At 41.6% G+C, this 26,076-nt stretch overlaps 1 protein-coding gene across 1 annotated transcript in view; it reads right to left on the bottom strand.

Moving 5' to 3' along the window:
* The window catches only part of LOC138746535 (receptor-type tyrosine-protein phosphatase kappa-like), an 85,489-nt gene that overhangs the window by 41,192 nt on the left and 18,221 nt on the right, over nucleotides 1-26,076 (bottom strand). Inside the window, exon 2 of the mRNA XM_069904827.1 lies at nucleotides 2,805-3,158. Within this exon, the coding sequence (XP_069760928.1) occupies nucleotides 2,805-3,158 (354 nt within the window). The remainder of the gene's footprint in view (nucleotides 1-2,804; nucleotides 3,159-26,076) is intronic.

Below are 26,076 nucleotides of genomic sequence, written 5' to 3'. Positions count from 1 at the left end.
GAAGCTCATTCCACACCCCCACCACTCCCTGTATGAACAAGTTCCCCCTCAAGTTCCCCCTAAACTTTTCCCCTTTCACCTAACACTTATCCTCTGGTTTGTACCTCACTCACTCTCAGTGGAAAAAGCTGACCAACATTTAACTGTCTATCCCCCTCATAATTTTAAATACCTCTAACAAATCTCCCCTCATTCTTCTATGCTCCAGAGAATAAAGTCCTAACCTGTTTAACCTTTCCCTGTAACTCAGTTCCTGAAGTCTGGGTAACATCCTGGTAAATCTTCTCTGCCCTCTTTATATCTTATTGATATCTTATCTGTAGTTTGGTGACCAAAACTGCACACAATCCTCCAAAATTGGCCTCACCAAATGTCTTATATGACTTTACCATAACACCCCAACTCCTGGACTCAATACTTTTGATTTATGAAGGCCAAGATGCCAAAAACTCTCTTTCCAACCCTATCCACCTGTGACGCCACTTTCAGGGAATTATGTATCTGTATTCCCAGATCCCTCTGTTCTACCCCACTCCTCAGTGCCCGACCATTCACCATGTACGTCCTTTCTTGGTTTGTCCTTCCAAAATACAACACCTCACACTTGTCTGCATTAAATTCCATCGGCCATTTTCCAGCCCATTTTTCCAGCTGGTCCAGATCCCTCTGCAAACTTTGAAAACCTTCTTCACTGTCCACAATGTCTCCAATCTTAGTATCATCTGCAAACTTGCTGATCCATTTTACCACATTATCATCCAGATCATTGATATAGATGACAAACAACAACGATCCCAGCACCGATCCCTGAGGCACCTCTAGTCACAGGCCTCCAGTCTGAGAAGCATCATCCACCACTACTCTCTGGCTTCTCCCATCCAGCTAATGTCGAATTCAGTTCACTACTTCACCATGAATACCTAGTGTCTGAGCCTTCTTGACTAATCTCCCATGTGGGACCTTGTCAAAGGCCTTACTAAAGTCCATGTAGACAATATCCACAGCCTTTCCTTCATCAACTTTCCTGGTAACCTCTCAAAAAACTCTATTAGGTTAGTTAAACACGACCTACCACAGGCAAAGCCACATTTCCCTAATCAGTCCCTGGCTATCTAAATAATTTTATGTCTGATCTCTTAGAACAGCTTCTAATAATTTACCTGCTACTGACGTCAGGCTCACCAGCCTATAATTTCCAGGGTTACTTTTGGAGCCTTTTTTAAACAACGGAACAACACGAGTCCCTGCAATTTCTACACTGGCCTCCCTCAAGACCCGAGGGAATATCTTGTCAGACCCTGGGGATTTATCCATCCTTATTTGCTTTAAGACAGCAAGCACTTCCTCCTCTTTAACCTGTATCAGTTCCATAATCTCACTGCTTGTTTTCCTTACTTCCCATGACTCTGTTCCCATTTCCTGAGTGAATACTGATTAAAATAAAAACATTTAAGATCTCCCCCAACTCTTTCAGCTCCATACAAAACCGACCACTCTGATCTTCAAGGGGACCCATTTTGTCCCTAACTAGCCTTTTGCTCTTAATATACATATAGAAACCCTTAGGATTTTCCTTCACATTGTCTGCCAAATAAATCTCATGTCTTCTTTTAACCTTCCTGATTTCTTCTTCTTGATTTTCTTGCATTTTTTAGACTCCCTAAGTACCTCATTTGCTCCACGTTGCCGATACCTGTTCTACCCCTCTCACTTCTTCCAAACCAGATCCCCAATATCTCTCAAAAACCAAAGTTCCCTCTGCCTGCTAACCTCGCCTTTAATCCTGATGGGACCATACAAACCCTCCACTCTCAAATTTTCACCTCTGAAGGTTCTCCACTTACCTCACGCGTCCTTGCCCGAAAACAACATCCCAATCCATGCAATCTAGATCCTTTCTCATTTCCTCAAAATTGGCCTTTCTCCAATTTAAAATCTCAACCTGAGACCCAGACCCATCCTCCTCATAATTAATGAAACTAAAGGCATTATAATCACTGGACCCAAAATGTTTCCTACACATACTTCTGTCACCTGACCTGTCTCGTTCCCCAATACGAGATCCAGTATTGGACACTCTCTAGTTGGTACCTCTACAGATTGATTTAGAAAACTTTCCTGAACACATTTGACAAACTCCAAGCCGTCCAGCCCTTTTACGGGATGGGATTCCCAGTCAATATGTGGAAAGTTAAAATCCCCGACGATCACACCCTTATGTTTCCTGCAACTGTCCGCTATCTCTCTACAGATTTGCTCCACCAATTCTCATTGACTATTGGACGGTCTATAATACAACCCCATGAGTGTGGTCATGTTCCTCAGCTCCACCCATACAGCCTCAGTAGACGAGCCCTCTGATTAGTCCTGCCTGGACTCCACTGCGTTCCCCCCTCCTCACCCCACCCTCCCCTCAACCAGCCCCACCAAAGCCCCCTCCCTCTCCCTTCCCTCCTCATCTTCTCCCTCCCCATCCCACTCCCCTTCCACGACCCTGCCCTCCCCTCCCCCACCCTCCCCTCATCCACTTCTCCCATTCCCTTCCCCGTCCCTCCCCTACTGTGCCATCCACCTCTCCCCAGCTGCCACACACCCCTCCTGACCCCGCCTCCTCCCCATCCCTCCTCCCACCAACTCTGCCCTCTCTCCACCTGCCTTGTTCTCCATCTTCACCCCTCCCCTCCCTCTCCCCTTGCCCCGTTCCTCCCCACCACCTCTCCTTACCTCCTTCCCTCACCCCCTGCTCCCTCCACTGCCTGTTCCCTCACCTCCCTGCCCTCCCCCACCAGCTGCTCCCTCCTCACCTCCTTGCTGGGTGTTCACCACGTTCTTGTAAACTAGCACAGGCCGGATGCTGTGCATGCTAAACTGGTTGTCCTTTGCTTTGGTGATCACAGAGAGCTGGACCCAGTACTGGGAGAAGGGCTTGAGATTCTGGCACATCCAGGTATGGGGTGTCTGTCTGCAGTAGGGCTGCAGTTTGCTCTGGATTGGCTTGGCCTCTGAACAGCTGCCACCGTAACTCTTCATCCAATGACATTGCAGCTGGACGGTGAGCTTGGTGGTGGATGTGGTCGGGGTGCAGTTCCTGAACATGCCGTTCATGGTGATGGTCTCAGCCAAGACGGTGAGGTTCATCATGGTGAAGTGGGCCAGTCCTGGGAAAGACAAGGTGCGCGTCGTTACCCAAGGCATAGTCTGACCCCATGGTCAAATCTCTGGCAGTGCCTGGACCAGGACTTCCCAAACTTTCCAGCTTACGGAACATTTCTGGCGAGCAGTGGGAAATTGCGGAACCCCGTAGTTACAAACCAGAGGTAGAACCTTCCAGAAGCAGGTTTCCAACCCATCCCCAGTCACCCACAGGGTGCATCTTCCCACACCTCTGCTGCGGGGATCCACCTCGGCCCCAGCTGCCCGCAGGTGGACCTCCCTGATGCATCCTGGCCCCTGCTGCCCACAGGCCCAAGCTTCCAATGCCTCTATCGCTAACCCCGGTCCTCGCTGACCAGGTGCTGGAGCCACCATGGCCTCAGCCGGAGAACCCAACAACAAACATACTGTGGCCCCTGACCCAGGTCCCCGTCCCGACCAACACCGTTTTGGTGCCCATGGTGACTCCATCACCAGTTCCCACACCAACTTCAGCGGGAGGGAGGGGGAGGGAGTGGGCGAGTGAGGGGATGGAGTTGGTGAATGAGTGGAGGGTGCAATTGAGAGGGAGGGAGGGAGGGAGGGAGGGAGGGAGGGAGGGAGTGAGTGAGTGGGGGGGTGGGAGTGAAGGGGAGGAACGGAATGAGTGAGGGGAAGGGAGGGGGTGAGTGAGTGAGGGAGTGAATGAGTGAGGGAGGGAGTGAATGAGTGAGGGAGGGAGTGAGGGGGTAGGAGGGAGTGAGTGGGGGAAGGGAGGGAGCGAGTGAGTGAGGGAGGGAGTGAGTGAGTGAGGGAGGGAGCAAGCGAGTGAGTGGGGGAAGGGAGGGAGCGTGTGAGTGAGTGAGGGAGGGAGCGAGCGAGCAAGTGGGGGAAGGGAGGGAGCGAGTGAGTGAGGGAGGGAGTGAGTGAGTGAGGGAGGGAGCAAGCGAGTGAGTGGGGGAAGGGAGGGAGTGTGTGAGTGAGTGAGGGAGGGAGCGAGCGAGCAAGTGGGGGAAGGGAGGGAGCGAGTGAGTGAGGGAGGGAGTGAGTGAGTGAGGGAGGGAGCAAGCGAGTGAGTGGGGGAAGGGAGGGAGCGTGTGAGTGAGTGAGGGAGGGAGCGAGCGAGCAAGTGGGGGAAGGGAGGGAGCGAGTGAGTGGGCGAGAGGTTGGGGAGGGAGTTTAGATTTTTTAATGTGGCCAGCTTCGCGCACAATGAATCTGAGTCTCATTGGTTGAAAATGGCATGTTGAGGCCAGATGTCTGCACTGTTGTCCACACTGCTGATGCCAGGCAAAACACTATTTTGTTTTGTTAGTGTCAAGGCAACTGTTTAGAAACACAGGTAGAAAGTAATTTAAATGTAAATTTAAATTAAATAAGAACAGCTATTGCAAGTTTTAGTAAATTACTATTTGGTTCCTTTGGTCAAACATCGTGAATATGATGTAATTGTTATTTCTGATCAAGAGCCTTTGAACCTCTCTGTGGAACTTTCCGATATCAACTCTGGCCACCAGCAGAGGAGATTTAATTCCACCTTATTACAAGACCTAAAGTTTACAAGTTTGTTAAAAATCAAATCTTCAGTTTAATTCAACAGATGGAATGTCTATCTTAACTATTTGGGGCACATTTAAAGGACAAATGATCTCCTATACAGCAGCTTAAAGAAAAGTACTTAGGAGAGCCTCTCTCAACTATCCAATCGGGTTAACGATATTGACAGACGACACTCAACAACTCCTCCGATAGGTTTATAGAGGGAAAGAATAGAACTGCAGCACAATATAACCGACCCTATTGAAGTTCAGCTTATGAAATCTAAAAGTGAATTTTATGTGCATGGAGGTAAGTCCAGGTAAACTCTTGGCTGGCAAGTTGAAAGCTGTGTCAGCTAGGGGACAAGTCATTAAAATCCATATAAATGATGGTAATGCTACCCTAGATCATACAGAGGTTAATAGGGTCTTTCTGGAATTTTTATCACACTTGTGTCAATCCCGCTTTTAATGTTATGAATAATTTTTTTTACAATGATTGAATTTCATCTGATGATCAACATTTATTGGATGTTCCAATTTCCAGAGACAGATATTTTTAAAGCTATTTCTTCTCTTCAATCTGGTAAAACACCAGATTTGGATGGTTATCTGATTGAGCTTGAGAGGTTTTTTGATAGTTTGCAGATTCTATTCATGAAGGAACTCTACCATAGTCATTTTATGAAGCATCAACTTCTCGAATTCTTAAATAAGTTAAAGATCCATCTGACAGTGCATCTTATAGACATAACTCACTTTTGAATGTTGACTAAAATTCTTACAAAGTTTTAGCTAATAGATTGGAAAATATTCTTTCTCAGATTATCATAAAACATCAAACTGGATTCATTAAACACATTTTAATGCTTGAAGACTCCATTTAAATAATACTCAGCTTTCCTATTATTTCCCCCAAAATGGATAACCTCACATTTGCTTACATTGAACGTCATCTTCCATTCAGCAGCCCACACCCCCAACCTGTCCAAGTCCCTCTGCATTTTCCTGACATCCTCCTCACACCCCACACCGCCACCCAGTTTAGTGTCATCTGCAAATTTGCTCAAATTATTAATAATCCCCTCATCCAAATCATTTACATAAATTACAAACAACTGAGGACCCAATACCGATCCCTGCGGCACTCCACTCGTCACATCCTGCCATCCTGAAAAAGACCCGCTTACCCCAACCCTTTGTTTCCTATTTCTTATCCAATTTCCTATCCATGTCAGCACCTTACCTCCAATTCCATGCTCCCTGATCTTGCCCACTAGTCTCCCGTGCGGTACCTTATCAAAGGCCTTCTGGAAGTCCAAATACACCACATCCACTGGCTCTCCCAAGTCCACCCTCTTTGTCACATCCTCGAAAAATTCCAGAAGGTTAGTCAAGCATGACTTACCCTTAAGGAATCCATGCTGACTAGCCCTTATACTATTATTTCTGCCTAAGTGTTCTGCTATTACTCCTTTTATGATAGACTCCAATATCTTCCCCACCACTGACGTCAGGCTGACCGGTCTATAATTTCCCGTTTTCTCCCTCCCTCCCTTCTTAAAAATCGGCACCACATCAGCCACTCTCCAATCCTCAGGGACCTCCCCCGAATCTATGGAACTTTGGAAAATGTCGACCAGTGCTTCCACAATTTCCATAGCAACTTCTTTAAGCACCCTGGGATGCAGCCCATCAGGCCCTGGGGTTTTATCAGCCCTCAGTCTCAACAATTTACTCACAACCTCCTGCTTCTGGATCCGGATATCCATTAGATCCCCTACTTCCCCAGGAAAGTTCCCCAAGTCTCTTGATACCGCATGACCACTACCCCCTAACTGACCATAACCTATATCCTCCTTGGTGAAGACAGTTGCAAAGTATTTGTTAAATTCCTCAGCCATCTCCTTGTTTCCGGTAATAATTTCCATTCTTAATGGACCAATTTTGGACTGAACCAATTTTTTCCTCTTCACATATTTAAAAAAGCTTTTGCTATCCTCCATTATATTATTTGATAATTTCCTCTCGTACTTAATTTTCCCCTCTCTTATGACTTTCTTAGTTACCCTCTGATGCTCTTTGAAGGTTTCCCAATCCTCTAACTTCCCACTCCGCTTCGCTATCCTATACTTACTCCCTTTGGATTTGATATTACACTTGATTTCATTAGTTAGCCACGGCTGCCATTTGCATCTCCTAGAGCCTTTCCTCCACTTTGGAATAAATTTCCACTTTGGAATAAATTTAATGAGATGTAATGAGTGAGATGTTCTCAGATGTAATGAGATGTAATGAGTGAGATGTTCTCAGATGTAATGAGATGTTTGCGGATGACACAAAGATTGGTGGTGTTGTGGACAGTGAGGTAGATTACCGTAGATTAAAAGGTGATTTAGGAAGGCTGGAGGTGTGGGCTGAGAAATGGCTGATGGAATTTAATACAGATAAATGTGAGGTGCTACATTTTGGAAAGGCAAATTTAAATAGGTCATATACATTGAATGGTATACAATTGAGGAGTGCAGAGCAACAAAGGGATTTAGGAGTTATGGTAAATAGTACCCTCAAGGCTGATACTCAGGTAGATGGTGTGAAGAAGGCATTTGGAATGTTGGCCTTCATAAATGGGAGTATTGAATTCAAGAGTAGGGAGGTTATGATGAAACTGTACAAGGCATTGGTGAGGCCAAATTTGGAGTACTGTGTACAGTTTTGGTCACCAAATTAAAGGAAAGATATAAACAAAATAGAGAGAGTGCAGAGAAGGGTCACGAGAATGTTGACAGGATTTCAGGGTCTGAGTTACAGGGAAAGGTTGTGCAGACTGGGGCTTTTTCCTCTGGAGCGTAGAAGATTGAGAGGGGACTTGATAGAGGTGTTTAAGATTTTAAAAGGGACAGAGAGAGTAAATGTGGATAGGCTTTTTCAATTAAGAAAGGGGGAGATTCAAACTAGAGGACATGGTTTAAGATTGAAGGGGGAAAATTATAAGGGGAACATGAGGGGAAATTTCTTTACGCAGAGGGTGGTGGGGATGAGGAATGAGCTTCCGGCAGACGTGGTCGAGGCAGGATCATTGGTTACATTTAAGGAAAGACTGGATCATTACATGGATAGGAGGGGACTAGAGGGGTATGGACTGGGTACTGGTCAGTGGGAGTAGGAGGGTGGGAATTTGCTATGGCATGGACTAGTAGGGCCGAACTGGCCTGTTCTGTGCTGTAAGTGGTTATATGGTTATATATGGTTATATGGTAATGAGTGAGATGTTCTCAGATGTAATGAGATGTAATGAGTGAGATGTTCTCAGATGTAATGAGATGTAATGAGTGAGATGTTCTCAGATGTAATGAGATGTAATGAGTGAGATGTTCTCAGATGTAATGAGATGTAATGAGTGAGATGTTCTCAGATGTAATGAGATGTAATGAGTGAGATGTTCTCAGATGTAATGAGATGTAATGAGTGAGATGTTCTCAGATGTAATGAGATGTAATGAGTGAGATGTTCTAAGTGAAATTACAGAAGCAGAAAAAACTCAATTAAAAATTAGGCCTATGTTCTCCTTGTGACCTGAATCCATCCAGTCTCAAAGCTGTTGTGGATTATGCAAAAGGAAAATATCCTAACTACTGACAGGATCAGTTATTCTTTGGACAAGGTAGCTCTGGAAATCCTAAAGATAATGTGCATTTAAATTAAACAGTCAATCAACTGGTCTGAACATGTTCTGCCAATCTGATTCAGAATTTTCAAGTCAAGTTTATGGTCATCTGATTGTACAAGTATAACCCAATGAAACCGCGTTCTTCGGTCCTCACTGCACATACGGACAAACCCAGTACAACTCGGATTATCCGAATCAGATTCTCCAAAATCCTCATTTATCCAAAAGTTTTTCGGAGCTGAACTGACCTCAGAGGTTGAAAACAAAATTCACTTGACAGGAAATTAGAGCGTCGACCATCCTCGCTTCAGGTAACTCCCTCTCCCCTCTCACTTTCTATTACTACTTTACCTTCTCCGATAGACATTTCTCTCCAACTCTCCCTCTCAAACTGTGTGCTGCTGTCTCCCAGCCACAAGTGGTCGGAAGAATCCTTGTCATGGCGTCATCATGGAGAGCGGCCTCCCGGGCAGGAGTGGGGACATTGGGCCCATGGGAAGGAGCGGGGACCTCGGGCTCCCAGGAAGGAACAGGGTCTTGGTGGGGAGGTGTTGGTGATTGGTGGCAGCTAGTATTTTTTTGGTAAGAATTAAACATTATTTTCATGCTTGAAAAGACTTCCCTTGTTGTTTGTCGTTGTAGGGTTGTAAAGAAAGCTTTTGGCATCTTGGCCTTTATAAATCAAAGTATTGAGTCCAGGAGTTGGGATGTTATGGTGAGGTTGTATAAGACATTAGTGAGGCCAATTTGGAATATTATGTGCAGACCTGCTCGCCAAACTACAGGAAGGATATCAATAAGATTGAAAGGGAGTGGAGAAGATTTACTAGGATGTTGCTGGATCTTCAGGAGTTGAGTTAAAGGAAAAGATTAAACAGGTTAGGACTTTATTCCTCAGAACAAAGAAGAATAATGGGAGATGTGATAGAGGTTTACAAAATTATGAGGGTTATAGATAGAGTAAATGCAAGTAGGCACTTTCCACTGAGATTAGGAGAGATAAACACAAGAGGACATGGCTTTAAAGTGAAAGGGGGAACTTCTTCACTCAGAGAGTGGTGGGAGGGGGGAAGTCACGTGATGGAGTAGTGGCCGGTCGGGGAACTCCAGCCCTCTCCGGAAAAGTTAAAAAAAACCACAGAAAACACAAAGGCACAAACACAAAAATTAATATAAAGTGAAAGTAAAGGTGGGTAGAAAATGGCAGCGAAGAAAGAAAAGTCGAAAGCAACGGGAAGAAGAGAAGAAGAAAAGACATGGGAAGAAGAAGGTGAAGGCCTTACCTGTCCGAGGAGGCCCGCCGCGGAGAGAGAAGCCCACTCCCTCAGGTCAGTCGAAGTCCCTAGCTCGGGACTACAAAAATGGCTCGCGGAGCCAAGCAAAAGTGCGCAACCGCACATGACAAAAAAAACACTGACGGGAGAGGGGACCAGCTGAGGAGTCGATCTCCACAGCTAAGAATGACAGCTACAACACAACAACAAGAACAGAACATAGAAAACAACGAGAACAAGAAAGAAGAGAGTAAAATGAAAACAAGGAAACAACAGATGACCAACCCAGAGGAAGAAGAACATAGAGAAATGGAAGATGAAGGGAAAGGCAAGACAATGGATATATATTTTTTTAAAGAATATATGGAATCAGTAAAAGAATGGCAATCACAAGAATTTAGTGAAATAAAAAGAAGAATAAAAAGTACAGAAGAAAAAATGAATAGATTAGAGATGGTCATGACAGATATAGGAAAAAGAGTGGACAAGGTGGAAGAACGAGAAACAGCCATAGAGGACTTAAAAGAGAAATAGATATAATGGAAAATTATAATAGAAGAAATAATATAAAGATAGTGGGCCTTAAGGAAGATGAAGAAGGCAAGAATATGAGAGAATTTATAAAAGATTGGATCCCCAGGGTCCTAGGAAGACCAGAATTACAGGAAGAAATGGAAATAGAAAGGGCACATAGAACATTAGCCCCTAAACCACAGCCACAACAAAAACCAAGATCCGTTTTAGTAAAATTCCTAAGATATACAACAAGAGAAAATATATTGGAGAAAGCAATGAAGAAAATAAGAAAAGACAAAAAGCCACTGGAATACAAAGGTCAAAAATTTTTTTTCAATCCAGATATAAGTTTTGAACTCCTGAAGAAGAGGAAGGAGTTTAAAACAGCAAAAGCGATCCTATGGAAAAAAGGATATAAATTTATGCTAAAGTACCCAGCGGTACTTAAAATAGTTCTTCCAGGGCAGCAAAACAGACTATTCTTGGATCCAGAGGAAGCACGAAAATTTGCAGAACAACTACAAAACAGACAGAGAGATGAAGACATGTAACGAGAGCAAAAATGACCACGAACTATATGTATGTGTGTATATGGGTATATATATATATATATATATATATATATATGTGTGTGTGTGTATATGTATGTATATATGTGTGTACATGAGTGTATCCGTATTTAAAAGAAAATATATAGAGTATAGATAAGAATTAATAAGGGAAAGAAAGGGAAGAGAGGAAGTAAGGAGGGAATTAAGAGAGTGACCTTTGTTGTATATGAAAATTAAAATCTTTTCTGGGGGGGCTGGGTGGGGAGGAGTTACGGTCACTGCGAAATCAGTTGACGCTTGTGAGTGAATTCGCAAATCCAAATGGAGAGGGGAGATGTGGTTGCCCGACAAGGGATAAAGGGCAGCTCAGGAAGGGGAGGGGATAGTGGGGTTAAAGGAATTTTAGATAGGAGAATAAGAGAAATGTTTGATGTTTTAGAAATGTTGTCTTATAAAGTGTTCAAAAAAAGAATTTTAACTAATTTTAACTAAAATTTTAACTAATTTTAACTAAAATTGAACTACCGAAATTACAAACAGGAACAAAATAAATTAACAGAACCATTTGAAATAGTAGAAATACAAGAGATAATAAAAAAACTACCGAATAATAAAACACCAGGAGAGGATGGATTCCCAATAGAATTCTATAAAACATTTAAAGATTTATTAATTCCTCCCCTCCTGGAAGTAATCAACCAGATTGATAAAACACAAAGCTTACCAGATTCATGTAAAACAGCAATAATTACAGTAATACTAAAGCAAGGGAAAGATCCACTCACACCAGCATCATATAGACCAATATTTTTACTTAACACAGATTATAAGATAATAGCTAAACTATTAGCAAACAGATTAGCCGACAATGTACCAAAAATAGTAAATCTAGACCAAACTGGATTTATTAAAAAAAGACGAACAACAGACAATATTTGTAAATTTATTAAATTAATTCATGTAGTAGAAGGAAATAAAGCTTCAACAGTAGCGGTTGCTTTAGACGCAGAGAAGGCCTTTGACAGAGTAGAATGGAATTATTTATTCAAAGTACTACAAAAATTCAGTTTACCAGAGAAATATATTAATTGGATTAAAGCATTATATAAGGGGCCATTGGCGAAAGTGACAGTAAAAGGATATATATCAAAACAATTTAACTTAAGCAGATCAACATGGCAGGGATGCCCACTATCGCCCGTATTGTTCGCGTTAGCCATAGAACCACTAGCAGAACTGATAAGAACAGAAAATAAAATAAAAGAGATAAAAATAAAAGACAAGGAATATAAAATCAGTTTATCTGCAGATGACGTTATAGTATACTTAACAGAACCAGAAATATCAATAAAAGAATTACATAAGAAATTGAAGGAATATGGAGAAGTGTCGGGATACAAGATTAATGCAAATAAAAGTGAAGCAATGCCAATGAATAATGCGGATTTCTCAAAATTTAAGAAAGAATCACCATTCAGATGGCAAACGCAAGCAATAAGATACCTAGGTATACAAATAAATAAAAATCTCGGCCATCTATATAAACTCAATTATTATCCACTAATGAAAAAAATTACAGGACGACTTAGAGCATTGGAAAGACTTACCACTAACACTAATAGGAAGGATAAACTGTATTAAAATGAACATTTTCCCAAGGATACAATTCCTATTTCAGGCATTACCAATACGCTTAACAGAGAAATTTTTCAAGGAGTTAAAGAAAATAATAAGGAAATTTTTATGGAAAGGGGGGAAACCGAAGATAGCACTAGATAAATTAACAGAATGGTATAAACAAGGAGGCTTACAACTGCCAAACTTTAAAAATTATTATAGAGCCGCACAATTAAGATACCTATCAGATTTTTATCAAACAAGGGAAAAGCCAGATTGGACTAGATTTGAACTAGATAAAATAGGGGAGAAGATACCTGAACATATAATATATAAATGGGATGAAAAATTGGTACAACGTAGGAATTCTCCAGTATTGCATCATCTGCTCAACATTTGGAAGAAGATTCATGTAGAAAGGAATAAATCAAATTACCAACTACCAAAACTAATACTGACGCAAAATCAGCTAATCCCTTTTACAATAGATAACCTTTCCTTTAGAGAATGGGAGAAAAAAGGGATCAAAAGAATAGAAAATTGCTTTTCGGGAAATAAATCATTATCCTTTGAACAAATGAAAGATAAATATAATATAACTCACGATACAGTGTTGGCATATTACCAACTGAGATCCTACTTGAAGGACAAATTGGGAAGCAGTCTGAGGTTACCAGAGAGAAGTAATTTTGAATATGTGATTACACACACAATGATAATCAAAAAATTTGTAACAAACATGTATATTAAACTGCAAGAAAAGGAGAACGAGGAAACAAATGGTAAAACTAAACAAAAATGGGAACAAGATCTAAACATAAAGATAAAGAATGAAACATGGGAGAAGTTATGCTCCGGAACTATGAGAAATACAATAAACACGAGGTTACATATGATACAATATAACTGGATACACAGGCTATACATTACACCTCAAAAGTTAAATAAATGGGACCCAACAGTATCTGACAGATGTTTTCGTTGTAAAAAGGAAATGGGAACAACAATTCATGTAATCTGGACATGTGAGAAAGTGGAAAAATTTTGGGAAGATCTAAACCAGATATTAAATAAAATCACAAAAAGCAATATACCAAAAAACCCAGAGATCTTCCTCCTAAGTAACATAAAAAACAAAGAATTTGGACTCGATTTGGATGGGGCACAAAAAAGATTTGTTAGGATAGCCCTAGCTGTAGCAAAAATATGTATTATGTCAGCCTGGAAATTAGAAGATAACTTGAGAATACAGCAATGGTATATAGAAATGAATAAATGTATTCCATTAGAAAAAATAACATATAGTTTAAGAAATAATATAACATTATTTGAACAAATATGGGAGCCATACATGGAATATAATAGAGAAAACCTACCGGGACATCTATCACCTAAAATGACAAAAGGAAAAGAGAATGGAAAGAATTGACTCAGTGGAAGTTTTTGTTCGTTAATGTTGAGTGACAACATTGTTTGATGGGTTTTTTTTTAAATTTTTTATTTTTCACACCATAAATCCCATTAACCATGGTACACACTTTTTCCTTTTCACACATATACAGTGCCATTTTCTCCCCCCCCTCCCTCCTCCCATCCCACCCTCCCTACCTCCCCCCTCCCGTCCATTTAAGGTATACAATCTAGGATACATTAAACCAGTCAGACAATGTTGTCATTCAATAAAAATACACCAGAAATTCTACTGAGTCCATTCTTTTCATTTCCTTTTCCTTCCGTTAACTTAGGTAATGATTGTCCCCGGTAGGTTTTCGCTATTGTATTTAATGTAAGGCTCCAATATTTGTTCGAATATTTCAATATTATTTCTTAAACTATATGTAATTTTTTCTAATGGAATACATTTATTCATTTCTATATACCATTGTTGTATTTTCAAATTATCTTCCAATTTCCAGGTTGTTTGATGGGTTTGATGTATCTTGGACTCAGAGTTTTGAATGGATGGAGGGGGAGGTGGGGGGGGGGGCGAGGGGAGGAGGGGGGGGAGAAAACGACACTGTATATATTTGAAAGGAGAAATGTGTATATCTTGAATAATGTGATCTATAGTGTGAAAAATAAAAATTTTTAAAAAAAGTTAAATAAATGGGACCCAACAGTATCTGACAGATGTTTTCGCTGTAAAAAGGAAACGGGAACAACAATTCATGCAATCTGGACATGTGAGAAAGTGGAAAAATGTTGGGAAGATCTAAACCAGAAATTAAATAAAATCACAAAAAACAATATACCAAAAAACCCAGAGATCTTCCTCTTAAGTAACATAAAAAACAAAGAATTTGGACTCGATTTGGATGGTGCACAAAAAAGATTTGTTAGGATAGCCCTAGCTGTAGCAAAAATATGTATTATGTCAGCCTGGAAATTAGAAGATAACTTGAGAATACAACAATGGTTTCTAGAAATGAATAAATGTATTCCATTAGAAAAAATAACATATAATGTAAGAAATAACATTACAATATTTGAACAAATATGGGAGCCATACATGAAACACAATAGAGAAAACCTACCGAGGACATCTACCACCTAAAATGAATGAAGGAGAAGGGAATGAAAAGAATTGACTCAGTGGAATTTCTTGTTTATTTTTATTGAGTGACAACATTGTTTGACGGGTTTAATGTATCTTAGATTCTGAACTTTAAATGAATGGGGAGGGAGGTAGGGAGGGAGGGAGGGGAGGAGGGGGGGGGGAGAAAACGACACTGTATATATTTGAAAAGGAAAATGTATGTATCTTGATCAATGTGGTTTATAGTGTGAAAAATAAAAAATTTTAAAAAAAGAGAGTGGTGGGAGTGTGGAATGAGCTGCCATCTGATATTGTGAGTGTGGACTTGATCTGGAGTTTTAAGAATTAATTGGGTAGATACATGGATGGGAGAGGTCTGGAGGGTTATGGAATGGGTGCAGGTCAGTGGGACGAGCTGAACAATGATTGACACAGACTAGAAGGGCTGAATGGCCTGTTTTTTTGTGCTCTATGGTGCTATGGGTCTTCTCTGTGTATGATTTGGCTGCAACCTGATCCTCACGGCTACACTTGCAATTTTGCATTGACTTTAAAGCACATGAAGACATCCTAAAGTTGTAAAAAGGACTATATGAATGAAAAATGTCCTTAGTATGTTGGGAGCACGATAAACGCTGCATGAAACTTTTATGAAATTAATAGAAAAGATAAATGTAAATATTCTAAGAAGTAACATTTGTCCAATGTTAAATTAAATTTAAATTTATTTCCAGCACAGTGGAAACAAATTCTGGCTATTTCAACCCGTGCCACTCAATTTACCCCAATTAACCTACAAACCTGTTCATTTTGAAGGGTGGGAAGAAACTGGAGACCCTGGGGAAAACCGATGCAGACATGGGGAGAACATGCAAACTCCTTACAGACAGGGTGGGATTCAGTGTTTGAGGAGCAGAAGTGGATATTCACTGCACACAGGGGCTTCACAGAAACATTTCCAGGGGAAGCAAAGAGAAATGATCACTGGGGGACAAGATGAAGAATGATGGAGGAAAATGAGTGAGAGACCCACGGGGTCCGAGGGAGTGGAGATGTCGCGCTCCTGTGGGGTCCAGCTGCCAGGCTGTTGGCTCTGAATGGGTTTTGAATGGCCCATTGAGGGAGCCAGTGTGGGTTTTTATTTGAAATCCCACGACCGTCGGTCTGCACCCAAGATGGTGGTGCCTATTAATTGGCAACAGCCACGAGGGGCTGCAGACTCGGAGGAAGTGGAGGACTGGAGCAGGGCACCAGAGGACGGGAAGATCATCCCCCACATGAGAAGGAGAAGTGTAAGAGACAATCCACAGGGACAGTGACCACGGTGGCAGACCAGTGAGGGAGATCTGCGGCTGAGAGACTAGTGCATGTGGCAGGCTGCTGGCAGCTCGGGGCGAGGAATCCGTGGAAGCTGTGGGCTGCTGGCGACTGGTTCAAACTGACTGGAGGGGTACCAGGTATTGGAATCAGGATGCCAGTAAGTGTCGAGGGGGCTGAAGGGTTCTTGATTGTGCCAGAGGTTCAGATCTGGAGCTCAGGTTGTCAATGGTTTGGACTGGAATCTGTGTGGGCTGTGTAAGTGCTGGAGGTGAATCTATGGGCACTCAGTGACTCTGGAGGGACGCTCTTTTGCTTCTCTCTCTCTGACTGCGTCTGACTGTAAGACAGACTGTAAATTGGACTGTAAGACTGTAAAAGGCATTTAGGCAATTCCTGCTGGTGGCAAATCTGTCTGCCTTGCAGCAGGCAAAAAGAAATTTCATGTAATATTTCACTGTTTGAATCTTAAATTCAAAGCCTGGCACTGTAAGAACATTTTAAGGACTAAATCTGTGGTTACCAATGTTTCTGACATACAGGTACTTGGTGGTAATGGCACAAAATGTATCCATTCATCCTGTTGTAGTTAAAGGAGGACACACAGCCAGTAGTGCCTGCCCCAAGGTGGGTTCTAGTGCCACTATAAGAAAAACTCAACCAGAAACTCGACCGAATGGCGTCACTAGGGGTCATAAAGAAAGTGGAGGATCTCACAGCATGGGTGAATTCAATGGTGTGTATCAAAAAGAAGAACGGTAACCTGCAGGTGTGCATGGACCCAAAAGACTTGAATGCCAATATAAAGAGGGGACATTATCAGGGATAAAAGTGAGATGGCTGGTGAAAAGTTTTTCACAAAATTGGATGTATCCCGGGGCTTCAGGCAAATAAAACTGCAGGAAGATAGCACAAAATACTGCACACTCAGTACACTGTTTGGCTGATCCTCCTGTCTGAGGATGCCTTTTGGAATTTCCTCAGTTCCGGAAATGTTCCACAGGACAATGGAGCACATCATAGAAGACATCAATGGGTACGTGTGTACATGGATGACATGATCCTCTGGGGATCTACTCAAAAGCAACACAACAAAAGGCTCAAAGTGCTACAATGCACCAAAAATATAGAAGATAGGTCATTTGGCCCTTCGAGCCTGCTCCGCCATTCAACGAGAGCAATGAATTCCACAGATTCACCACCCTCTGGGTAAAGAAACAGAGAAAAAGATATGTTTGGAGAGAAGGAAATCACTTTTCTGGGAGATCAACTGTTGGAAGCAGATGTGGAGCCAGACAAGAGCAAGGTGAATGCAATTCTAGAGATGCCCACACCCACTGACAAAAAAGGCATTTGGAAAGTTCTGGAAATGATCCATTTCATTGGTAAATTCACACCAAACCTGTCTTCCAAAACAATGTACCAAGGAAATTGTTACAGGACAAATGTGAATTCAAGTGGATGACCAACCATGAGGAAGAATGGGGATAAATGAAGACCACTCTAACTATAGAACCAGTAATTTGGCATTCTTTGATGCATCCAGAAGTGCAAAAATATCTACAGATGCTTCAGGATGTGGGAGAAGATTGGAGGCCAGTTGCGTACGCATCAAGGACGATGACCACATCTGAATGTTGATATGCGCAGATAGAGAACGAAAGTCTAGGTTTGGTCTACGGACTTGAGAAATTCCACAGTATGATCTACCAACATCCATGACAGAGACAGACCACAAGCTGTTATTGGTGATAATCAAGAAAAATCTCAGTAAATGTCCCTGAGAATCCAAAGACTGATGGTGAAGCAGCAACATTATGAGTTTGAATTGATGTACACACCAGGGAAACTTATTGTGTTAGCTGATGTGTTATCCAGGGCAATGACTCAGACTGAAGCACACAATGAGGATTCCACAGAGACCAACGTGAATCTCCACATAAATCTGATCACTGAATCTCTTCCCACATGACATGAAATCCAAAACAGATCACAGCTAAAACAGAAAAGGCCACAGTTCTACAGAAGATCGTCAGGAATCTGAATGAAGGATGGGCTGGAGGGGAATGTCAGCCATACTACAACATCCGAGTTGAGCTGAATGTTGTCAATGGGCTTCTATTCAGACAGAGTAGAATTATCATTCCTCTATCACTGTGACAAAAGATGCTGAAAAGGGTATGGAAAAAAATGAAAAAGGAGGGCCAGAACTGCAGTTTATTGGCCAGGGATAAATGCTGACATCGACAGGATAGTTTCCAGCTGTGAGACCCGTTTGAAACATCACACAAAGCAGATTAAAGAACCCATGACTTACCAGCGGAACCAAGGCAGAAAGTTGGGACTGATCTGTTCCACATGGATAGAAAGGATTATTTGCTGGTCATTGATTATCGATCGAACTATCTGGAGATTGCGCTGCTTCCTCATTTGTCCGCTGCTTATGTGATCAAATATTTGAGATCAATCTTTACAAGATATGGAATTCCTCAAATTGTCTACACCTGGAGAGAATTCCAGAATTTTGCCAAAGAGTATGATTTTCGACACGTGATTTCAAGTCCTCTGCATCCACAGTCTGTGCGTTTTACTCACAAACACTGAAGAAAATTTTTCTCCCCAACAACCCCATGGCTTCTCAGATGCCGAGATACCAAATATTCTACGATGGAGTCGATCGGAGAGCACGCTTGAAGCCTCCCAGAAAATATGATTGCTGATCACAAATGGCGAAAAGCTCACACCTGCTGTGCAACTGGTTGAAGATGGAGCAGGTGAAGATGTTCTTGGAAGAGGATGTGACAACTGTGAAAGAATTATGCTTCCCATGTCACAAAGGTTTTCTTTTCCCCACTAAACTTGGCAGTGTGTTAAGGTTAAGTTGTTTTTGGATACAAATTCAAGCATTTTTAGAGAAAGTGTCAAAGGTTAAACTTCCATTAGACCCGATGTTATTTTCCTTGGGAAATACTAACATGTTTAGTTTAGAATTAAGATTAACTGTATGCACTTGAATTTTTGTGACTGGCTTTAGCTGTTTCAAGGAAATGTGTCGCTATTCCATGGATTTGGGGATGTAGAGATGGCATTCTGAAATAAGATCTTGTATTCCTTTTGAAAAAATAACATGATTTGCGTGAATCGAAATAGGTCATATCTAACTAGGTCATATACATTGAATGGTAGACAATTGAGGAGTGCAGAGCAACAAAGGGATTTAGGAGTGATGGTAAATAGTACCCTCCAGGCTGATACTCAGGTAGATGGTGTGGTGAAGAAGGCATTTGGAATGTTGGCCTTCATAAGTCGGAGTATTGAATTCAAGAGTAGGGAGGTTATGATGAAATGGTACAAGGCATTGGTGAGGCCAAATTTGGAGTACTGTGTACAGTTTTGGTCACCAAATTATAGGAAAGATATAAACAAAATAGAGAGAGTGCAGAGAAGGTTCACGAGAATGTTGACAGGATGTCAGGGTTTGAGTTAAAGAGAAAGGTTGAGCAGCCTGGGGTTTTTTTCTCTGGGGCGTAGAAGATTGAGGGGGGATTTGATGGAGGTGTTCAAGATTTTAAAAGGGACAGAGAGAGTCAACGTGGATAGGCTTTTTCAATTAAAAGTGGGGGATATTCAAACCAGAGGCCATGGTTTGAGATTGAAGGGGGAAAATTATAAGGGGAACATGAGGGGAAATTTATTCACACAAAGGGTGGTTGAGATGTGGAATAAGCTTCCGGCAGAGGTGGTTGAAGCAAGGACGTTATTTACATTTAAGGAAAGACTGGATAATTACATGGAGGGGAGAGGATTGGAGGGTATGGACCAGGTGCTGGTCAGTGGGACTAGGAGGGTGGGGATTTGTTCCGGACTAGTAGGGCCAAACAGGCCTGTTCTGTGCTGTATATGGTTATATGGTTATAATTATCACTTCTCTTTGAAAATATGGAGCCCACATTTACAACTAGTTGGTTTGAAAATTTAAGCTTCAATAACTCATTCTAATGGTGGGTTTCAGTTTTACGGCGGTGGATTTGAACCTATATTCATTGATAATCTCCTTTCATAGGGGGATTTGGGAGGGAGACGGTGGAGTGGGAGTGAGGGAGGCAACGGGGTGGGAGGGAGGGAGGGAGATGGTGGGGTGGGTGGGAGGGAGGCAGTGGGGTGGGTGGGAGGGAGGCGGTGGGTAAGGAGGGAGGGAGGTGGTGGAGTGGGGTGGGAGGGAGGTGGTGGGATGGGAGGGAGGTGGTGGGGTGAGAGGGAGGGGGTGGGGTAGAAGGGAGGGAGGTGGGTGGGGTGGCAGGGAGGTGGGTGGGTTGGGAGGGAGGTGGGTGGTGGAGTGGGAGGGAGGTGGAAGGGAGGGAGGGATTAATATATATACCACATGTATTATCTTGTATATATAATTCATTATTAATTGAATGTATTGAGGTCTTAAAATTTTAAATAAAATATTCAAAATAAAGGGTGTGACACGATTAATATTTTGCATTTAAAGGCAACTTGTACAATGTTTCGTTCTGCATTTTATTGAGCTCTTAATGACAGACCCCACTCAGTTCACTGGAACTTGAAAACAAACATGGTGTGACCAGTGGAATTGGACTGCGTTCCCGCACTAGCGCTTCAGAGATAATTAATCACATCGCCACGAATAGGAAAAAAGAAAATTTGCTAGCATCTCGAGCAGATAAATGGCAACATTTCTGTTCTCATCGATGAATTGGCGGGCCTGAGCATTAAGCCGGCCCTAGTAGTTAATTTGAAATGTGAAGGTGATTTCCATTTTATGTTTTTCGATTTAATTGAACTGCCTGATCAGAAGGACCTGTTGAACTGTCTCAGTCACCATGAGTTTGATAACTCTTGCTTGAAACAGAACCTTATAGCATTTGGTAGTGATGGGACGAGGGTGATGCTTGGCGTCAAATCTGGCACTATTTTAATCACAGATTAGAACTTGCAGTCGGTGACTGGGTGAGAGAGGTTCGTGGAACTAATAATTTCTGGACAAACTGTCATCTGTTTACAGTAGATCACCTCGAAATCAAAAGGAACTGTCTGAAGGTGCCTCTCAACTAGAACAACACTTTTGCAACACAGGCCGTGTTCTGGCCACCAGCTGGTTTGCTAGCGTGTTCCAGACAGTTCTAGCAGTGCGACAAATCTTCTTCGTTGAAGAAGCAACGAAGGATGAAACAAGATCTGGGAGTGACAGGTCTGTTGAAAAGACTCTCTTCAGAACAGTTTCTATTGGGCTTGGCTGTAATGTACGACATGTTGCACGAACTTGATTTTACTGTCAGAGTGTTTGGAGAAACTCTCTTCTACGATTGTTTGTTCACACAAAATGATCCAACGGAACAGAAGATCATTGCAGGAACTGAAGAAGCAACCTGGTGTCAAAACTAGCCTAGAAACTCAAGAGGGCCATTGGAAAGAGGGAGGTTTGGAGAAACCATCTTAACAAAATTCTCTCCATTAATTATCTAGTTTCTGGACATGGAGCCAAAGGAGATGGGGAGATTTTGAACAGTTTTTTTTCTTCAGTATTTACTAAGGGGAAGGATATCGATCTGTGTAATGTCAGGGAAATAAGTAGAGAATAAGTCACATGGAAACAATGTTGATTAAAGAAGAGGAAGGTCTGAGGCTTTTAAGGAGAACAAAGGTGGATTAATCTCTGGGTCCTGACAAGATATTCCCTTGGACCTTGTGGGAGGTTAGTGCAGAAATAGTAGGGGCTTTGACGGAGATGTTTCAATGTTATTAGTATCGGGAATGGTGCCGGAGGATTGCAGGGTGACTCATGGAGTTCCAGTGTTTAGAAAAGGTGCTGGGACTAAAGCTGGTAGTTGTAGGCCTGTACGTTTGACGTCAGTAGTGGGTCAGTTCATGGAAAGTATTCTTAGAAATGGTAGATATCAATATTTGGATGGGCAAGGTTTGATTAGGAACAGTCCATGTGGATTTGTGAGGGGAAGATCATGTTTGATGAGGGGAAGGCAGTGGATGTTGTCTATATGGACTTTAGTAAGGCCTTTGATAAGGTTCCTCAGGGAAGGTTAGTTAGGAAGGTTCAATCGTTAGGTTTTAACATTGTAGGAGTAAAATGGATTCAACAAAGGGTGAATGGGAGATGCCAGAGAGTGGTGGTCCAGAACGGTTTGTCAGATTGGAGGCCGGTGACTAGTGGTGAGCCTTAGGGTTCAGTATTGGGTCCATTTACATGAATGATCTGGATGATGGGGTGGGAATTGGATTCGTAAGTCTGCGGGTGATACTAAGATAGGAGAAGCTGTGGATGGTGAAGATGGTTTCAAAGCTTGCAGAGGGATTTAGGCCAGTGAGAAGATGGGCAGAAAGATTGCAGATGGAGTTTACTGCAGATCAGTGTGAGGTGTTACATTTTGGAAGGGTTAATTGAAATAGGGCATACATGGTGAATGGATGGGCATTGAAGAGTTCAGTAGAACAGAGGGATCTAGGAATAATGATAACTAGTTCCCTGAAGGTGAAGTCACATGAGGATAGGGTGGTGAAGAAAGCTTATGGTATGTTGGCTTTTTAAATCAGAGCATTGAGTCGAGGAGCTGGGATGTTATGTTACAATTGTCCAAGGCATTGGTGAGGCCAAACCTGGAGAATTCTGTACAGTTTTGGTCATCAAAGTATCGGAAGGATATCAATAATTTGGAGAGAGTGCAAAGAAAATTTACGAGGATGTTGCCGGGGTTACAGGGTCTAAGTTATAGGGAAAGGTTAAATACGTTAGGACTTTATTCTTTGGAATGTCAAAAGTTGAGAGGGGATTTGATTGATGTATTTAAAATTATCAGGGGTATAGATGGAATTGACGTGGAGAGACTTTTCCTTTAAGAAAGGGGGAGATACAAACAAGAGGAGATGAGCTGAGAGTTCATGGGCAAAAGTTTAGAGGAAACATGAGGGGGGACTTCTTTACTCTGAGAGTGGTGGGCGTGTGGAACGAGCTTCCGGACGAAGTGGTGGAGACAGGCTCGATATTAGTATTTAAGGAGAAGTTGGATTTGTATATGGACGGGGAAGGAATGGAGGGTCACGGCTCAGTGGGATTAGGTGGGAGAAAGTGTTTGGTATGGATTAGAAGGACTGGGAAGAGTCACGTGATGGAGTAGTGGCCAGTCGGGGAACTCCAGCCCTCTCCGGAAAAGTAAAAAAAAGACAGTGAAAAAACAAAGGCACAAACACAAAAACCAAAATAAAGTGAAAGTAAAAGTGTGGAGAAAATGGCAGCGAAGAAAGAAAAGCCAAAAGCAACGGGAAGAAGAGAAGAAGAAAAGGCCTTACCTGTCCGAGGAGGCCTGCCGTGGAGAGAGAAGCCCGCTCCCTCAGGTCAGCTGAAGCCCCGAACTCGGGACTACAAAAATGGCTCACGGAGCCAAACAAAAGTGCTCAACCGCGCAAGAAAATAAAAGATTGGATCCCCAGGGTCCTAGGAAGACCAGAATTACAGGAAGAAATGGAAATAGAAAGGGCACATAGAACATTAGCCTCTAAACCACAGCCACAACAAAAACCAAGATCCATTTTAGTAAAATTCCTAAGATATACAACAAGAGAAAATATATTGGAGAAGGCAATGAAGAAAATAAGAGAAGACAAAAAACCACTGGAATACAAAGGTCAAAAATTTTTTTTCTATCCAGACATGTTTTGAACTCCTGAAGAAGAGAAAGGAGTTTAAAACAGCAAAAGTGATCCTATGGAAAAAAGGATATAAATTTATGCTAAAGTACCCAGCGGTACTTAAAATAGTTATTCCAGGGCAGCAAAACAGACTATTCTTGGATCCAGAGGAAGCACGAAAATTTGCAGAACAACTACAAAACAGACAGAGAGATGAAGACATGTAACGAGAACAAAAATGACCACAAACTATATGTATGTGCGTATGTAGGTATATATATATATATATATATATGTGTGTGTATGTGTGTATGTATATATAATCAGGTAAGAACTAAAAAGGGAAAGAAAGGGAAGAAAGAAAGATTGGGGGGAATTAAGAGAGTGACCTTTGTTGTATATGAAAATTAAAATCTTTTCCGGGGGAGGCTGGATGGGGAGGAGTTACGGTCACTGCGAAATCAGTTGACGCTTGCGAGTGAATTCGCAAATCCAAATGGAGAGGGGAGATGTGGTTGCCTGACAAGGGATAAAGGGCAACTCAGGAAGGGGAGGGGATAGTGGGGTTAAAGGAATTTTAGATAGGAGAATAAGAGAAATGTTTGATGTTTTAGAAATGTTGTCTTATAAAGTGTTCAAAACAAGAAAACAGAAATGGATAAGAAGGAAAGGTGATGATGAGGAAACGGAAAGGGAAGATAAACAAAGTATGAAATGGCTACGCTGAACTATATGACTTTAAATATTAACGGAATACATAACCAAATCAAAAGGAAGAAACTGCTAAATTTACTGAAAAAAGAAAAAATTGATATAGCATTCGTGCAAGAAACACATTTAACTGAAATGGAGCACAAGAAATTAAAGAGAGATTGGATAGGACATGTAACAGCAGCGTCGTATAATTCAAAAGCTAGAGGAGTAGCTATATTAATCAGTAAAAAGGTACCAATCAAAATAGAAGAGGAAATAATAGATCCAGTAGGGAGATATGCAATGATAAAATGTCAGATATATTCGGAGTTTTGGAATCTACTCAATGTATATTCACCTAACGAAGAAGATCAAAAGTTTATGCAAGATATTTTTTTGAAGATAGCAGACACGCAAGGGAACATATTAATAGGAGGGGATTTCAACCTTAATTTGGATTCAAACATGGATAAAACTGGGAAAAAAATTAACAGAAAGAACAAAGTAACCAAATTTATAATTAAATCGATGCAAGAAATGCAACTTTTGGATATATGGATGAAACAACACCCAAAGGAAAAGGAATATTCATATTATTCGGGTAGACATAAAACATACTCAAGAATAGACCTATTCCTGTTATCAGCTCGCAAGCAAGACAGAGTTAGGAAAACGGAATATAAAGCTAGACTATTATCGGACCACACATCCCTGTTATTGACAATAGAGTTAGAGGACATCCCTCCAAGAATGTATAGATGGAGATTAAATTCCATGCTACTTAAAAGGCAGGATTTTAGAGAATTAATTGAACGACAAATTAAAATGTACTTTGAAATAAATACGGAATCAGTGAAAGATAAGTTTATACTATGGGATGCAATGAAAGCGTTCATCAGAGGGCAAATAATAAGTTATGTAACCAAGATGAAGAAGGACTACAATCAGGAAACAGAGCAGTTGGAAAGGGAAATAGCAAATATAGAAATTATCTCTGAAGCGCTAGTGCGGGAACGCAGTCCAATTCCACTGGTCACACCATGTTTGTTTTCAAGTTCCAGTGAACTGAGTGGGGTCTGTCATTAAGAGCTCAATAAAATGCAGAACGAAACATTGTACAAGTTGCTGTTAAATGCAAAATATTAATCGTGTCACACCCTTTATTTTGAATTAGCAATTCCCCCCATACTTTCTTTCTTCCCTTTCTTTCCCTTCTTAGTTCTTACCTGATTATATATACAACTAAAAGAAGAGAATTGGCAGATAAAAAAATAAAATATGAAACACTACAAACATATAAGGTGGAGAAAAATATAATGAAGACAAAACACAAATATTATGAACTAGGAGAAAAAACGCACAAAATTCTAGCATGGCAGCTTAAGACAGAACAAACTTCTTTTGGCTTCGCGGACGAAGATTTATGGAGGGGGTAAATGTCCACGTCAGCTGCAGGCTCGTTTGTGGCTGACAAGTCCGATGCGGGACAGGCAGACACGGTTGCAGCGGTTGCAGGGGAAAATTGGTTGGTTGGGGTTGGGTGTTGGGTTTTTCCTCCTTTGCCTTT

The sequence above is a fragment of the Narcine bancroftii genome, chromosome 1 (assembly GCF_036971445.1).
Source record: "Narcine bancroftii isolate sNarBan1 chromosome 1, sNarBan1.hap1, whole genome shotgun sequence".
NCBI lineage: Eukaryota > Metazoa > Chordata > Chondrichthyes > Torpediniformes > Narcinidae > Narcine > Narcine bancroftii.
The sequence above is the reverse complement of the archived record's forward strand: the minus strand, read 5'-3'. Positions and strand labels throughout refer to the sequence as shown.